This window comes from Rousettus aegyptiacus, unplaced genomic scaffold (assembly GCF_014176215.1).
Source record: "Rousettus aegyptiacus isolate mRouAeg1 unplaced genomic scaffold, mRouAeg1.p scaffold_m13_p_4, whole genome shotgun sequence".
In the NCBI taxonomy this organism is placed as follows: Eukaryota; Metazoa; Chordata; class Mammalia; order Chiroptera; family Pteropodidae; genus Rousettus; species Rousettus aegyptiacus.
Window position 1 is genome coordinate 7,664,547 of NW_023416307.1, and position 18,472 is coordinate 7,683,018.

General features: G+C 43.2%; 1 protein-coding gene across 7 annotated transcripts in view; it reads left to right on the plus strand.

The window, feature by feature from the left end:
• Positions 1–18,472, plus strand: part of TIAM1 (TIAM Rac1 associated GEF 1) — a 321,420-nt gene that overhangs the window by 228,305 nt on the left and 74,643 nt on the right. For all 7 annotated transcript variants that reach the window (XM_016162370.2, XM_016162369.2, XM_016162372.2 and 4 more), the window contains 3 exons: positions 10,714–10,938; positions 12,809–12,994; positions 17,808–17,954. In XM_016162370.2, coding sequence (XP_016017856.1) covers positions 10,714–10,938; positions 12,809–12,994; positions 17,808–17,954 — 558 coding nt within the window. The remainder of the gene's footprint in view (positions 1–10,713; positions 10,939–12,808; positions 12,995–17,807; positions 17,955–18,472) is intronic.

Sequence of the window (18,472 nt, forward strand, 5' to 3'; positions counted from 1 at the left end):
CGTATCCATATTTTAAGCTGTGGAAATGGATTGTATATCCCGTTTGGTGAAACTGAGGCTTACAAAAGCTGATGCTTGGACACCAAATCACACTGTTACTGAACGTTGGGGCGGAATTCGAATTAAGCCTCTCTTTCTCCAAAGCCTCCTGTTGTCTAAATGTACTATTTATCATATCGCTATTACTATGTAACCTCAGAAAAACATGGGCAAGAATCAGTGAAGACAGTAAGAGCCTTTTTCTCATGCTTAGGTTTAAGCCACTCACTGGGAGTATTTCTAAATTGTAACTTGATTTAGGTCATTCTGGCTTCACTACACAGGTTAGATGATAATCTGACCGATTTCAGGACTCTCCTTTTTACTTACACACCTCTGATGTGAAGTCCTTTTGAAAGGATCTTCGTGGCCATAAAACTGCCAGTAGAATCTATAGGTCACATTGAATAAAATTCTTTTATGGCAGCATAGGCCCTTAATCATGAAAAACTCCATGTCCTCTTGTTAATGACAGAATTTTTATGCTACTTAGATGGGATAGAACTCAAAATGAACCTTTTCAGAGGGAATTATTGTTGTTTAGAATCCACGAGGGCGTTTTCTACCTTCTGCTTTTTGTAATCCACTTAACTCTAGAGGGGCTGAATTTGAAAGAAACCTGTGTGTAGGGGGTGAGGTTAAAGCCAGGGAGATCAACTGTGATTGTGGAAATAATTCGTAGGTTATTCCAGCCCTGGGGCTCCATTCAGTGCACCCATTTCCCAAAGCCTGCGTGCTGCTGCTTTGACGCCGTCCTGGCCTGTGGAAAGGAGATTCACATAACCAGCTAGAGTAGAAAGGGGTTCTGCGCGCCGAGTGGGGTGGGAATGGGCATGCATGCTGGAGCAGCTGATGTAGAGGAAGTGACGTGCTCTCTGCAAAGGGAGGCAGTAGCTCCTCCTGCATTTAACTATTTTAGTCAGAGTTCTTCCCTCTGGCCGGAAGCCAGAGTCAGTACCTGCCACTTAAATATACAGTTTCCTCTCAGTCCTTCATTCGTCTATTACTGGAGGTTGTCACATGCAATTCCAAAAAGCTCAGTGACATGTCCTGGTGATATATGGTAACATATCCTAATATTAGTTTTTTAAGTTCCTATAGTACATGCCTTGGGAACATTGATACCAGGCAGGGTAAGAATGATGGCTGATTATGTAGAAAATCCCATGCAGTTATATATCTAAAGAAGTGTAGAAAATATCTCTAAGGGGTCATTGCTTTTCCATAAAACATTTTCTTTTTATCATTTAGAAAGTCACTTATATGAAGGGAAAGTGTGCATATTTAAAAAGAGACTAAGAAAAAGAGTCTTACATATTTACACCATTACATCGAATTGGGGATTAAATGTGATAATGGAAGTGAAGTGTGCCATAGATAGCAAATGCTCAGTAAATGTTCCTTACAGTTATTTTAATTATAAAGACTAGTTCTCTGTGCTGCTCTTAAATAAACATCTTTCTGGAAGTTGAGTGTGGCTCCCTGAGTAAGTCTAAGGATTTGAGTTTTATCAGGCTCTGGAGAGTATCTTAAAGTGCCATGTCTGGTCTGTGTGTCACACTTGACAGAGGTCATCATGGGCCCATACTCTGGACAAGTGTAGCCAGGTAAGGGGAAAATTTGGAAATCGTCTTTCACAAGGAGGCATCAAATGGACTTGGTAGAGAAGACTTTAGAGGGGATTTTGCATCTTGGACTCAGAAAGGTTCAAGTTCAGCGTCCCTTGTAAGGTAGGCACCATCTCTGCAGCCGGTCAGCCTGCCCACTGCGTGACCACTTCCATCCCTGGGAAGCTCCCAGCTTTTCAACTGTCTGCTTTGTTAGCTAGTTCTAAGTTCTAGAGCGTTCCCCATCATGCTGAGACTTATGCCAAATCCCTTTGTTTCTGTCCTCTCCCGTAGAGCCTAAAGCAAGTCTTCCGCTTATTCTTCCTTAATAACCTTTTAAGGATTTGTCAACAGCCCTCGTTTGCCTCCGTCCACAGTCAGGCTTCCCTGCCGACCCATCCTCCCCGCTATTAAGTTCTTCTCTCCTCTTCCCGAACCCAGCGCCCGGTCCCCCGCGCAGTCCGCCCTATGCAGCCCGCAGTCTGGTTCGTGTTGCTCCCATTCCTTCCCATTTCAGTTCCTTAATTCGTTAGAAACCACAACAAACTTTGAGTCATACCGAACCCGTGGTATTTCAGCTCTCCCCCGCAAGGTGTCGTCTACTTTATTTTAGTAGATTTTTCAAAAACCCCAAATGCAGAACTTAAATTTACTTCATTGAACTTTTATTTTTGTGTTATTGTTTTTTTTTTTCCTCTTCTAATGAACTTGTTGAAATGGTCTTGGATCCCAGTTTAATGTTCCTTGATGTTTATATCCTCATTCACGTTATCTGCAGAAATGACAAGCTGCCTGTTTAGTCTTTGTTCTCCTTGTTGGTTTAAGTGTTGACTTACCCCATAGCTAAGTCTTCCAGCTGCCTCTAGCTGCTCTGAATCCAGCCAGACGCTTCAGAAATATTTACCTTGGGTTTTCCTATGGGTTAGTTGTGGAGAGGTGTCAATTCTAGGATGTGTGGAGCCTTAGGCAAAATTTCTTTCTGTAAAGAATTTGACCCACCCTAGATCAGCTAGTCAGCAGCATGCTGGTGGCTCAAGCGCATGCCGTCTAGTGAAAGAAATAAATACCATATAAGGTTGTGGGAATGACCCCCTAGCCATAGGCTTAGATAAGAGTAGCAGAGGGCATCTTATTGACACCACATCTTATTGACACCACATCTTATTGACAGGATATACGAGAGAGTTCCCTGAAGGAGAGAAAGTGTATGTCTGCCGTCTAGCTGCCGAGCATCACGGCCATCCCGGGGCTTCCCTTCACCCCCCTGGTTAGATTCCTGGATTCAAGTCTTTCTTTTTTTTCTTAATAAACTCCTTCGTTTTAAAAACAACAAACAAACAAACGAACAAACAAACCTGTAGTAACTTCTTACAAACTGGTTCATATGGGAGAATGTCTTCAATCCATCTTTTACTTGAATAATATACTTGAGCAATTTGGAGGTTTAGTTTGGAAATTATTTCCCCTTTGTTCACTCCTTTTCTGATGTCATTCTTATTTCTGAATATTTTACTTGTGCTTTGTTTTCTCTTCGAAGCTTTAGAATAATTTCCTTATCACCAGTGTTTTGGTTCTTCGTCATGAATTGCTTTCTATTGAACTTTTGATTTTGGTTTTTTTTTTTTTTTTTAATGCCTAAACGCTTTCTCTCCTTCCCTCCCTTCCTCCCTCCTCTCCTTTCCCTTTCCCCCTCTCTTCCTCTCCTCTTCCGTCCTTTCTAGCTCAGTGTTCCTTTTTCATTGTGACCTATGCATTTGTTTACAGCTTTGAATTTTCTTGTGTCTCTGAGGGTGACAAAGATTTTCAGGAATTTTTTGTGGCTTAAGTCATTCTTTTTCTTTCCTTCTAATGCATTTTCTTCTGTGTGGATTAGTCCCTGCCTTTCACGATGGACACTTTCATCAAAAGCCTGTTGATACTTGACTGTCCGATCACATTTAAGCGTGAGATGCCAAAAAGGACTTGGATATCCTCTGTACATATTGTCATCTGTTGGGGGCTTTTGTAGCATGAGCAGATGATAAGGCCTTTTTGGTGAGGGGGTCCAATTGACAATTTTCGTTGGCCTCTTCTCTGGGGATAGATACTCAGCTTTGCCACAGATAAATCCTGCAATTTTCATACACAGGGAAGGCTCCCATTTATTTTCCTGTTTGCAGCATATAATTTCACCTTCTTTTGTGCCTGGCTTCCTGAGTCTAGAGCCTCTTTTGTCCAAAGAATTCATCTTGGACGGGTGAGGGTCCAGGGTGTGAGGGCAGTAGGGGTGCCCAGTGGAGGAGGGGAACCCAGTATTACAGATATGGAATAGTATCTCTAATTCTCTTTGCAGATATTAAAAATGATAGCTTCATGAAGCTTTGTAAAAATAAAACTCTAAAATATGTTCAACACTGACCCTATGCGAAAAAAGCCTTTTGAGAATTCACACAAGAACTTTGTCTCCTAACAAACCTCTTAGAAACATAACTTTATTTCTTCTCCTTTTGAGTCTTTTCACATGGAAAAAAGAAGTTTAACCTACTTTATAATTATCTTGTGCTTCTATAAAATCAAATTATCCAAACTTTTAGTTTCCTAGATCTGTTATATTATCTGTAGTATTTCTCTTGTTTAAATTGATTTTCCCCTTTCCTACCACTCACGTAAACCGCTGATTTTCTAAACCACTGAGTATCCTCCATTCTCTTTAAATACATAATGAAGCCCTGAGCTTCATCTTAACTCTGCACGCAAAGGGGCCCTTATGCAAAATGCATTTTTTGCTGATTATTTTCCTCTGTTGGCAAGAACTTTGCTTATTCCCCTCACCGAACCTTATGCAGTATTTATAGCATCCCCAGAAGGTGAAGGAAGAATCACAAAATTCGCCCCGTCTACCTGTCTACTGCTGTTTGTTTAATGGAAGGTGATGTGTGTAGAGAAGTTGAGAGGGTGCCATAGAGTTTTCTCTTTCCTTCCTGCCTTTTTGACCCCTGGATTCTGATGAAGGGCGCTTTATCAGATCTGATGTCTCTAATTAAACTTGCCTGGTTCAAGAATGTGATACAAGGTTAGCACCTATAAAAAGCTTTTTGTAGCATGTCAAAATTTAAATCCTGGAGAGGCTACATTGGAAAACATCGTATCAAGTTAGTGGTGTGCTGTGATTTGCTCTGATTTTTTAAGCCTATAAACTGCCATGAAATGTTTCAAGAATTTACTTAACTTGCTGTCGACCTAGGTAAGTGTGGACGTCGCCTACCCTCTCATTCACACATAGCTCCATGTATACCACTGAAAAATGACAAACTCTGTTGAAAAGTTCATTTAGTGAATTGTGCTTCTTAGAAATTGATTTGGCTTAATGACAGAGAATGGCAGAGACTGCTGTTTTATTTAGACAGGGCAGCAGGAGTGAAAATTCTCTAATGGAACTGCCTTCAGCCATTGATAGGTTTTAAGAGTTTGGAAGCTTGAGGCAGTCTTGATGGTTTTAAGGGCTGGTGGCTACGTTTTCCATAAAGCTGCAAGCACACTTTTCTATACATTTTTATGGGGCTTGGTATAGTTTTTCATTTCATTTTATTTTATATTTATTTTATATATATGTATTTTTTTATCATTTTAACTTTTAATTTATTTAAATTCGTTTCAAGTATATAATGCATTGGTTAGATATCTATATAGTTCACAAAATGATCCCTCTAATTGCTCCCTCCCTATCCTGACCCTCCACCTAGCCGTCATATTAATGCTGACTGCATTCCCTCTGCCATGCTCGCCATCCCCATGACCATGTATCAACTACTAATTTGTACTTCTTTAACCCTTCACCACATTCTCCCAGGCCCACAAACCCCGCCCCCCTCTGTCCGTCACCAAATTACCCACTGTATTAGTGAGTCTGTTTTTGATTGGTTTGTTCTTTTTGTTTCTTAGATTCCACATATAAGTGAAATAGTATGGTATTTATCTTTCTCTGTCTGACTTATTTCACTCAGCATAATAACCTCTACGTCCATCCATGTCATTGCAAATGGTAGGATTTCGATTTTTTTTTTTTAATGGCTGAGTAATATACCATTGTATATATAAAGCATAATTTCTTACCCAGTTCTCTGTTGATGGGCACTTAGGTCGCTTCCATATCTTGGCTATTGCAAATTGTGCTGCCATGAATATTGGATTGCATAGATCTTTCCAAAGTATTGTTTTGGTGTTCTTTAGATAAATACCCAGAAGTGCAATCGCTGGGTCAAAAGGCATATCTATTTTTAATTTTTTGAGGAACCCGCATACTGTTTTCCATAGCGGCTGTACCAATTTGCAGTCCCACCAACAATGTATGAGGGTTCCCTCTTCTCATCCTCGCCAGCACTTGCTGTTTCTTGATTTATCGATGATAGCCATCCTGACAGGTGTGAGGTGATATCTCATTGTGGTTTTAATTTGTATTTTTCTGATAGGTAGCAACCTTGAGCATCTTTTCATATGTCTATTAGCCATCTTCCTTTTATTTTATTTTTAAACATTTGTAATTGTGGTAAAATATGCATAACATGCCATCTTGACCATTTTTAAGGGCACAGTCCATTGGCATTGAGTGCATTCCCATTGTTGCGCAGCTGTGACCCGCATCCATCTCTAGAACTCTTTTCATCTTGCAAACCTGAGGCTCTGTACCCGTTAAACACTTAATCCCCTTCCCCCTCCCCGCCTCACCCCCAACCGCCTGCCCTGTCCCCTGACTCCTGGCAGCTGCCATCATCCTTTCTTTTAAGTAAATAAATTCCAGGGTAGCTGCTTTGCCAGAATTAAATATACACCTTTCAAAAAGGATCATCGACGGGTAACTTCATTCATTTCCACCTCCTAACCGGGAGGCAAGCATAAACTCCGACATCAGAATGGAGCGTGTTGCCCTTGGCTGAGTTTGGCTGAGATCCTCAAGGCAGAGGGCAGAAGGAGCTCGCCTTTCGGTGAGTGGGAAGGACAGAAGGCTGTTGTTCTACAGTCTGTCAGATGGTGGCTTTTCTGGGGGTTGCAAGTATCATACAGACTCTTTTAGTTAAAAAAATAATTAAATAAAACCAACCTATTTCGAAATGGAATTCTTATCCTGCTAGTGTATCGGTCGGCAAGGTTTAGATTGTGCTGCAGTAAGGAGCAGCCCTCCAGTCTCTGCGGCTTAACATACCATTTCATTCCTGCCGTGTGCCCGATGGACATTGGCCGTGAAGTGTAAGTGGTGACCTATTATGAGTTCTACTCAAATTCATTGGCCAAAGCCAAGTGACATGGCCGCACTTAACTTCAAAGGAAACAGGAAAATTTTATCCTCCTGTGTTCCTTGCTCAAGATAACGAGTGGACAAATTAATGACCCTATAGCTAGGCCTTTAGAGCAATCGATCAGAGCTGGCTTGTGGCAGGGAATGGGGGTGGGGTGGGGTAGGGTTGGTGGTCATATTTTTTTTTAAAAAAGCACAGAATTGGTAGAGGTTGGGTTTTATAATAAATGACCCTGTCATATCCCAAACTTTCCTGAGCTTTAGTTTCTCTGTCTATAAAATGCTCACCTGGGCTGCTTCTAGATGAATATTTTTCCTTCGTGTTTTGAGTTTTTCTTCTTGTACGTAGCAGAGCTGGCATCAGGGCTCTGAGATCTTTCCATCTGTTTCTCAGATTTTGTGTCAGAGCTGTGGGTATTTCCTTTCCTCACTGCACCAGCTAGGGCGGCAGAGTGTGGGGGATAGAGGGTCCTCGCCGAGGCAGAGATGAGCGAGGAGCGCCTTGGGGAGGGGAATGGAGACAGACCTTCCGCTGATCACTACGTGCCAGGCGCCTGCACAGGACAGATCACCTGTCCTGCTGAGTGCCACATGCTGACTCTGCATGGATTTTATCTGAAACTCCCCCACAGTGTCCTTTTAACATGGATGAAAACGCCAGCTTGCCTCAAGTCTAAAGCTCCTTGTTTCCATTGAGTTGCACGTACGAAGAGGAACGCATGTCTTTTCACAAGGAATCAGCTACTCATCGCATAGTGCCAGGCGCCGTGGGGACGGAGCGGGCTGAAAGGCCCGCGCTGTTTTGAACTTGGTTCGTGATCTCATAGGGACAACTTCGAGTGAAAAACGAAATCCGAAGGATAACATTTTGAGGACAGTTATAGAAAAATTACATGGAAAACATAGGGTAATGTATCTTGGAAGGATTAAAAAAAAAAAAAAAAACCTTCTTATGACATGTAATATATGCAGAAAAGTGCACGTTTTGATGGCATTTCGCCAGCTTGGCACACGCACGTCACACCCACGTGTCCAGCACCCCGAAGCAGAGCGGGGCCCGTGCCCAGAGGCCCCTGTTCCCTTCCAGCTGCTCTTCCCTCCCCCGCTCTCACCGAGGAACTGCTCTCTGACTTCCTGCAGTACGCGTTAGTTTTTGCCTGTGTCTGTACTTCATATCAATAGAGGCCTGCAGTCCGTACGGACGTGTGCCTGGCTTGTCCTCGGCGTTCTGTGTGTGAGAGTTATCCGTACCGCGGTGTGTAGTTTCTGGTCTTGCATTCTCATCGCTGTATAGTATCTCACTGTGTGGTCGTACCACACCTTACTCATCCATTGTTCTGTTGACAGGGGTTTGGAGCGTTTCTGGTTTTGCCCGTTAGGAATTGTGGTGCTGTGAACATGTCGGTTCCTATATTTTCATGAGCACAGGAATGCTTTTCTGTTGGGTCTGTGCTCAGGGGTGCCCTTTTGGGGTCGCAAGGCAGTGCCGAGTAGCTTGCCACGGCAGTTGAACCTGTTTGTTCTCCAGCCGGCTCCAAGCGCGAATTCTGGTTGCTTCCTACCTTAGCCAACGCTTGGTATTTTCTTCTTGGAAGTGTTTCTTTTAGAAAAGAATTCTTACTAGATTGTTTATCCATCTGAGCTGATCCCTTCTCTAATACATAAAAAAAGTAGGGGGACTAACCCTACCTAAGGAAATACCTGCTGGGGTTTGGGACCCCGAGAGACTGCAGGTCAGACATTTTGGTCACACGAGGCAGGAGCAAGCATCGTGGTTTTACTCTACGTGGGAGGGTCTTCAACTCCGTTTTTCTTGAGTAGCTTCAAAATGATACATGAAGAGAAAATGGAAGGTCATTACTTCCTAAGAGGAGATTAATATTAAGAGTTCGAAGCTGAGTCTTTAACGCTTCAAAAGTGAAAGGAGGGTGTGGGTAGGCGAGATGGGGGAAGGTGGGCAGGAGTTGCGGGCTTCCGGTTAGAAGATGAATAAGTCCTAGGGATGTAATGAAAATAAAAAATTTTTAAAGGCGAATTTCCTGTGCAGACATGATCGTTTCCCTCCTAAGTAAGTTTCTCTACCTGTAAGTGTTTACCTTTGAATTCCAGTGTCTCCGTCTCTTCTCTCACTCAGTCTCATAAAATGATGCCATATGCTTTTCAGGTGGTTCTTAATGCTGTTTCTTTAAGAGAATGTCTAGCGTATAAGTCTGTTTTGGACACAGGCAAATATTTTGCTATAAACGTAGCAAGCGCTGGATTGTCTAGGTTTGTCCATTGTGCAGTGGCTCCTTTGGCAGACACCATTTTTAATACTTGATGCAGTTTTTTTTTTTTTGTGGCATGCAAAACTAATAAGATTCCGAAATAATCTATAGATACCTGTGATTGTACCTTGACTTATATTTCAGTAGCCAGCATAATGTGTGGGTGGGGTCCTGATAATAGAATTTTGTTTGAAACCATCATTCAAATAAGTCAGGAAACTGAGACAATGCGTCAGGAAAAAACTCAGTGTTTCATGCACGAAAAATGATGTCGACAGCTACTTTAGTATTGAAGTGCCGAATTAACCCTTTCTTAAGATGAGCTAACTTCTGAGCGTTAATCAAACTCCTCTGGGCTTAAGGGGATGCTTGAGGAAGTCTAGTACCCCCACACTTATAAATACTCACTGACAGAGTCCCTAAAGAATCACTAATAGCACGTTATTGCACATGAACGGTCCTCCCCAAACTATTTTCCGACTTTTGTTTTCAGAGCACCCTGAGTCACAGCAATCCCGGTTTGAGCTGTCCTGCCCATCCGCAGGTGTCACCCAAGGTTTTCTTTGCGTCCCCCTTTGACCGGGCATTCTTAGCTGCTGGAAAGCTGCTGGGTGACCCCTATCCCTAGATCCTCCCAGGTGTCCCCTAAGACAGTTTCGCTTCTGGCTGCCTTGAACTCCTTCCCCGGCCCTAGTCTCGTCATTGCCGCTCAACTCTGGGATATGACCTTTGGATCTGGGTCACAGGGCAGGGCCGCGGCGTTCTTCTCGGCCAGTAGTGTCCCTCTGCCTCAGTCTCACCTTGGAACTGACTGGTCCTCTCTGGTTGCTTCATAGCAACCCTTTAACCTAGAAACCAAGCCGTCTGGGTAGAAGTATCTCATGTACGGATATCTTAGTTCACGCTGCTCTGACTAACTAGCATAGATTGGGTGGCTCGTAAATGACAGAAATGTATTTCTCTCATTCTGGAGGCTGGAGCTCTGAGATCAGGGTGCCAGCGTGTTGGGGTTCTGGTCAGGCCTGTTCCCTGATTGACGGCATCTTCTCTCTATATCCTAACGTGGCAGAAGTAGGGGCTAGTTAGTTCTCTGGCCTCTTTTAAGAGCGCAGATCCCCGGCATGAGGACTCAAACCTCATGACCTGATCATCCCCAAAAGGCCCCACCTCCTAACACCATCACATTAGGGGCTAGGGGTTCAGTGTTTGAATTGGGGGGCAGGAAGGACAGGGACATAAAGAATTAGTCCATTGCAGTAGATGAGTTCATTTGGTACGTTGGGTGAGCAGACGTGGTGGCTTTATTCTGGACAGCCCCTGGGGACTGGCGATGGTGGTGTCCGACCCAAGACTGACTTGACTTGACTGATGATCTGACGGAAGGGGTCAGAAGGGTTAGCCTCCCCCGTGGGGTATCCAGACCTGTCACCTTGACTGGGAGCCCTAGCCTGTCTGGAAGTGCACTGGTTCATTTCCGCTAACCTGCGAGGTGGCTGTTTCTTCTTGGCCCCCACCTGCCCCCATGCAGACCACCAGCCAGACGGAGCTGGAGAACTGGATCACCGCCATCCACTCCGCCTGTGCAGCCGCGGTCGCTAGGCATCACCACAAAGAAGACACTCTCCGGCTCCTGAAGTCAGAAATCAAAAAACTGGAACAAAAGATTGATATGGACGAGAAGATGAAGAAAATGGGCGAGATGCAGCTGTCTTCAGTCACTGATTCAAAGAAGAAGAAAACTATATTAGATCAGGTAATCATTCTTCTGTGGTTAGACGTGGGCGAAATCGTTAGGTCTTTCAAGGTTTTCTGCTGTCTCGGAGCACGAAACATCATCAGTTATCTCCTTGTCAGCCTGTCGTCCCGGCTGCTGAATTCTTTGTTGTGACTGTCAGTTTTCCTCGCCCATTGTGCACCATTGATCGTTATGAGCTACAGGGAACAATATCACATTGAATGGAAGACAAACATCTAATAGACGAGCCTTCCGCTCCTGCTGGTGGGCCGTTCTGGGCACCTGTGTAATTGGAAAGTCTGCACTTTCGTTCCCTGTGTTATTGTAGGGGGTGGGGAGGGTCTTGGAGCTCACTGCAGTGGGGGGGGGGGAGGCCCATTCCTGACCCCTCAATAAACTTAGGATTCTAAATTTAGAGAAGGTAGAGTGCAATTTAAAAAGCGTGTATGCAATTGCTGTATGTCAGCGTAAGCATATTTCATGCTCTAAAGGGACGATTGAGATAATAGAGGACATTTGGGCCTCATCTTCAATTGTTTTCAGGTCAGTGAGAGCCACCTTGTAGTGCTTTGCAACTTTGTCCTAATGTTTAGGAAGTAATTATGTGAGCAAATGTCTTTAAAATAATTGAACGGTTGATGGCATGTTTTTCTCTCCCTCTATATTTTCCTTCTATACTTGACACTGTGTATATATTTTAATGGAGGAAAAATTTATAGAGCATAAAATTAACCACTTTACAGTATACGAGCCACGACATTTAGTCCATTCACAATGTTCAGCATCCATAGCCTCTATCTAGTTCCAAAATATTGGCATCCACCCCAAAAGGAAACCATACCTGGTGAGCAGGCCCTCCCTTCTGCCGCTGGCATTCTGTCTTTATGGCCTTACCAGTTTGGGATGTTTCATGTAAGTGGAATCGCATTACATGTGACCTTTCGTGTCCGACTCTTTCCACTCGGTATAATGTTTTGGAGATTCATCCACATCATAGCATGTGTCAGTACTTCCTACCTTTTGATGGCCGAATGCGATTCCATTGCATGTATACGCCATAATTTTCCCCTTCATCTATTGATGGATATTTGAGCTGTATCCCCCTGTGGGCCGTTGCGGGTAGTGCTCTGAACGTGTGTGTGCATGAACACTGTGTTTTAAGTCAAAGTAAAGAGGTAGGTGTGAACCATTAATCATTATCCACATCACCAAGCCTTCACGATGTGCCAGACTCTGTACCAAGTCTTACTCTTACGTTATCTAGTTTAAACATCTCATCAGCCTTAGCGGGGCCAGGATTATTTTGCCATTTTGAGAAATGCGGCGATCCCTTAGATATACCCTCCAGTTGGGACCACCTATTCCAGAGACTGCGTTTCTACCACTCTCCACCCCATACTCTCTGCCATCCACCTCTTCCCAAAACCTCTCAGTCTCTTTGTCTCGGAGCTTTTCTTCTCTTTGCCTTCCTATGAAAAGCCACCTCTTGGTAAGTCATACAGTTCTCTAGCACTGAAAATCCCGCATTTTTTGAAACTTCTGCCTTGGGTTTATGGTCCAGAGCCTGGAGCTGATGGACCTATACTACCTGCAAATATGGACCTGTGTCCTTCTACCTGTGGGAGAACACAAAGCAGCTAACGATATACTTGCTATGTGTCATTCAGAATTGATGGCTATAGATCTTTGCAGAAAAACATAGAAGCTGTGAAAACAATAATACTTGACCTGCTCTTACCTAAGACACTTACGGTACCTGTTGTTTTCCCCTTAGGATTAAAATTAAGACCTTAACAATATGTAAATTTGTAATATTCATGTAGGATAAAATTAACCCTTGTTTCCCCCTTTCCTCACCTGTTTTCCCCCCTTATTTTCATTACTGTAGATCTTCGTTTGGGAGCAGAATCTTGAACAGTTCCAAATGGACCTTTTTCGTTACCGGTGTTACTTAGCCAGCCTCCAAGGCGGAGAGCTGCCAAACCCCAAAAGGCTACTTGCTTTTGCAAGCCGACCGACGAAAGTGGCAATGGGCCGTCTTGGAATCTTTTCTGTATCATCTTTTCATGCCCTGGTGAGTAGCAGATGATGTAGTTTTGAAAAATATTCATCTTGACTGTTAATCCTCAGCAGGACTTGATAAGAGCCTCTGAGGTATTTTTCTAGTTTGCTGCTGTGCGTGAATTCCTGATGTGTCCTCTCTCTGCAGTGGATGCAAATCTTCCTTTGACTCTATTCCAGAAATTATGACTTAAGCCTTTCTTGATGGGGCCTAAGTTATTGTGCTAAGAAAATATGAAAGGTGTTGTCTTAAGAGATCTCTTTGCATGTCGTGTTTATCGATAACTTATGGCATCTTTGGATGGGTTCTGTTTTAACCCAAATACATATTTTCATATTAACTTTATAGAGATGGTAAGTGGAGAGCTCTCTCATACATAAATGTGTGCTCTCTCTCTCTCACAAACATGTGGAAACATGTTCAGTATATATTAAACCCAGATCTCTTTGGCGATCTCTCTTTTCATTTTATTTTCATCATAGTTTTCATGGCCATAAACACCTAATGCATTAGAGGAAAACGAAGACCTTTTATGACTTAACCAGCCCAAGCAATGTGTTTGCTTGGGGAAGAGAATTTTCATCTGACCTCCAGAGCGGCAGATTGTATAGTTGTGTTGTGTGTTTGCAATCTGTAATTTCATGTACTAGCTAAATTGCAAACAGCTTTATCTACTTTTGGCTCCTTCTCAAAAATTGCCATGTGAGTAATACGGTTTTAGTGTATTCAAGTCAACACCCACTTAAAATGTACTGCACCTTAGCACATTTGCTGTGGAATTAAATATGAAGTCTCAGGTTCCAGAAACTGCTTTGGAAAACCTTAGCTCTGCTACTCTTGGCTTGCCATGTCAGCTGTACCCATCAATTGAATTCAGAGCTGTAATTCAGTCAGTGGCATTTGTATTCTTTATAAATAGATTACCATCATCATTCCGATAATTAGGGTAGATTTACATTTTTAAAGAAGTCTTAAACCAATTTCTGGAGTTATTAAAACTGGCATCCTGATTTGTTCTGCTAATTACAGCTCAGTTCTCGGTCTCCCTGGCTACCTCTCTCGGTGTAGCTATCAAGTCCTATTTTTATTTATTTATTTTTCTTTCTTTCTTTCTTTCTTTTTTTTTTTTTTAGTGGTGATGGGTCAAAGGGCTGAGATGAATAAATCTTGCAAATGGTTTTCAGTTTGTATCTCTAGGACTGTTCCTCTGAGACCTGGACACTAATTTGTAACTTAGCCAAAACTCAGTTTGCCTATTCTGCAAAAAAGTTGAGACAGAAATTTGGATTTATCTCCTTGTGAGAATGTAATAATTGAGGGGACATTTTTATTAAGGTAGTTTGTGATGCCAGAGAGGCAATATCAGTGTCAGTATTAAATCTTGAGCATCCAAAAGGTCTTTTCCTCTTACTGGGCTTGATACATTTTGAAGGAAATAATTTTGCTGTCTACCTAAAACTTCTGTACTTTAATTATTTCCTTCAAAGCCATAGAAACTAACCTCTGAGAAAGGGAAATAAAAGCCCCACTGTATTACCCTTCCATCATTTGTCTTCAGACCTTCGAAATTCCTTCATCTCAGAATGTATGGTTTGTGTGCGCTTTTCTTTGGATGAGCTGGCCAACTGGAGACAGGGGTGGGAGGGTTAGTAACTTTTTGAGACTTTTCGGTCAGTGATTTTAAATAAAAATATTTAGTTCTGTATGTACAACTCTCAGTTTCTGTGTTTTTGTGGTTTTTTGTTTTTTGTTTTTTGTTTTTGTAAGGGATGCACATCTTTGTGTCAGTACATCCTTGCAAACTCCTGTTTTCCATGAGGGGTTTCATTGCAGACAGAACAAGATAGGCAAGCCTGTCCGGTCTCCATTCCTGTTCATTATTACTCTGGGCAGGGAATTTTACAGTCTCATCTATCGGATATTTATTTTTCCTCCTCTCGTTGTCATTTGACCCCAGGGAATTTTTTTTTGCCTCTGGGGGTGTAAGCATTCTTCAATTTAGCCTTTGTCCAGACATTTTTTCCCCCTCCTTTTAAGGGGGGGGCGCTCAGGAGAAGGAGGTGTGAGGGCAACAGGGCTGGGGGAAGATATTTGAGCTGTAGTTTAAGCACCCTTCACCAGGAGAGCTTCCCATGATGCCCAGTGATTTGCGGTAATTAACTGAAGGGTTCCCGCTGTACTCTTTGAAAGAAGGTTATCATTGTTCGTGTTTGCACAGATGAGCAGAATGATAGAGTAATCAGGTTCCTGCCACAAAGGGAGGCATTGTCTGGGCAAAGATCACTGAGAAACTCATGAGCTCTTGTCCGGTTGGGCTTTTGCCAGCCTTTTTTTTTTTCCCTTTCTTTCTTTTTCTTCTAAATCCCTTTGCTCATTTGAGTCATTATTGTCATGGGGATAGCAGTTCCGTTAGCAGTTTACAAGGCCCCCAACAGTTTAGGGGAGTTACTATACGAATCTTAAATAAAGTGCCATTTGTTAAACAGACTCCCCGGTCAGCTGGTCACTGAGAATATTTATGGTTGTTTGAGATTCTCTTCCAGGCTTTGGTTTTCTAAAATTGTAAACGAAAGGGTGACTGTTTAATTGTTAGAACCGTGTTATGTAGTATTTCCACTTTTGCTTTTTGATGTTTTTTTTTTTTTTAATTTATTCATTCAACCAGCACATATATTTTTGTGTGTGACATGTGTCAGTTTCTATCTAGGGTTATGACAGCAAACAGCCCAGAGTTCCTGTCTTATATTCTGATATCTTTATATACAATATAATCTTGCGGGAGAGATGGATAATGAATACGCGAGTAAATAAGAACAATAGGTACAGCCATTGATTGATGTGCTATGAAGGATGTACACAGAGCAATACGTGAACGTGTTTGCCTGTGTATGTTGCATGTGTGGATCTACGGATCGATTTATCTCTTTACAAATGGATAGATAACTATGGGACCAAATGCACGTTGTTTTTCTCTAGGATTTTTGCCTTTAACACCATTTATTCGTTGGTTCTTAGCCTCATTTTCCGATGATTGGCTTAACTGATAGGACACTCGCATGTGAGCACGTGTGTGTGCCGGCACTTTATACTTTATTCCTTTGACAGCCTTCCTTTACCTTTAAGTTAGAGAATGATGAAAATAGAGGAAATGCTTGCATACTTAACGTAAACACGTGCCTTTTGTGTTCCTTTTGTGTTGCGGTTTTCCTCCCCCACAACACCTGAAGTGTTTTCATTTGGGGCCAAGACCTTCCCCCTAACACCCTTGCAGAGAAGCTACTTTGATTCCTGTTTTTGTTATACTTGGAAGTTTTTGCCAATCTGCTCACCTGGCTTTCCAGGGTGTTTATCCTGTTAATGCTGAAAACCCCAAAGAGGCCTGCCTTCCAACCAACCTGCCTCCAACCAACCTGCCGACTGCTGGGGAGGCCCCTAGTGTACCCAACAGTATCTCACCCCGGAATTGCTGCCGGTTGGTGGCCGTCAATCATATTGGGGAGTTGCCCATGTGGGGATCTGTGACAACAAGTGAGTTCCAAGACATTCATCTCCAGGCACAAGGAGCGGGTGGGGAAGTTTCCTTTCCAGTCTGACTTGCTGCGCATACACCTGGTACTCCCTTTTTTTGAAAGGAGAGCTCGTGGGTGGCTTATTGAGACATCCTGGCAGAAGTTCCCTTAGGTTCCTCATTCCTGAGACCTTGCTTTCAAGCTGTGGGATAAAGTTGAAGCCCGAGAGTTTGCCTGGGATGCACGTGGTGGAGTCTTCACAGTGACCCCGCATCTCCGGGAGCAGTTATCACAGCGGCAGTTTTAGAGCTGGAGCGTCGCCTTCGCAAATAGTCCAGGTTGCTGGGACCTTGCAAATATCTCAGCAGAGTTTAGCTGCTGCTGCTGCTGCTTCCTCCTCCTCCTCCTCTTCTTCTTCTCCTTCTCCTTCTCCTAGCAAAATACCTAAACATAGGGCTTGCAAGGCTAATAAGGTGGCTTTAGCATCTCCGTAGACCCAGGATTCTTTTGTCTTGTTCTGCCATCCTTGAAAAGATTTCTGTCCGAATGTCTCAGACCAGCTAACATCCTTCCTGTCACCAGGCAGGAGGAAAGTGAAGGATGATGGAAAACCCCCTCTTTTTAAGGAGGATTCCTGGAACTGCAGATAAACCTTTTACTGAATTCTCATTGACCGGAATTTAGTCTTAAGCCCATGCAAAATAAGTCGACTTTGGGTGGCCACATGCCCAGCTGGATTTAGGGTTTCTCTCATTGGAGAAGCAGGAAGACTGATTTTGGAGGACAACGATTACTTCACGAATAGGGAAAATGATTTTATGAAATTCTGAGAAAACCAACTAGGAGAGATTGGTAAATTTAGACTTAATATGGAATCACAGGAACCCAAGTGCGCTGTCTCACTATTTTTGCCAATGTTCAGGCACCAGTTTTTCATTAGAGTGGAGACACAGCTCAGTAGCATTTGGGAGAGAATCTCAAGAAAGTATGGTTAGTTTGAGTTCAAGAGTTCAAGCTTGTGACTAGAAGGGTCTCTAATTCTTAGAAAACATAACGTATATATTCTATTACTAGTTTATGTATTTTTAACTGACAGTTTCAGGCAGTGATTGAGTTCGTCAAGTTTTCATTGACATTTCGAATCCAGGAAGGGCCCTCAAAGTTCTAGTATGTACGAGTCAGGGATCAAATGCTTGGCCGTTGGGCGGCAGGTGGAGGAGCGGTTTTTGAGGGGTGAGACTTGGTGGGATCCTCGACGAGCAGGTGCGCGGTCCTGATGCATCTGTCTTGCTCATGTCCCCCTTTGCCGTCCTCAGGTGGCAGCACGCACTGGTGAAACTGGAGTCAGACGACGTACTCAGGCCATGTCCAGGTCCACTAGCAAGCGAAGGAGCAGGTTTTCTTCTCTTTGGGGTCTGGACACTACCTCCAAAAAGAAGCAGGGACGCCCAAGCATCAATCAGGTAGGTCCCAGAGGGAACGATAAAGCAAGCCACAGAGTGCTTCCATGGCTACCTCGCTGTGGGATGCGTGTGCGTGTGCGTGGATTCATTGACACTGAATGTTATTTAAAATCAACTAGTTGGCACAAAGATGTTAGTTGTGGTAGATGCTTTTAAAAGATAATGTACACCCCTAACATTGAACTCTGCTATTAGTCTATCACCAAGCTCCAGTCTCCCACCTGCATCCTTTCCAAACCCCGGTTAATTACAGACCTACCGAAAGTGCACAATTTATCCCAAGTCTTTCAAAAACAAAAAACAAAAGCAAAAACAAAACCAGGGCTTGAAGCCAAGTGGCCACCTGAGCACAGAATCTTTTCAGGCTGCCTCTGGCGCCGGGTCAAAGGCGGCCTCCAGGGAAATCTGATTGTTTCTTCACCCTTGACTTTTTGGGGTTGACGTTAAGGGAGCAGCTTCTCTGCCTACTGGCATGAGGGAGCAGGAATCGGCGCGTGCTCACTCAACGCCACGACTCT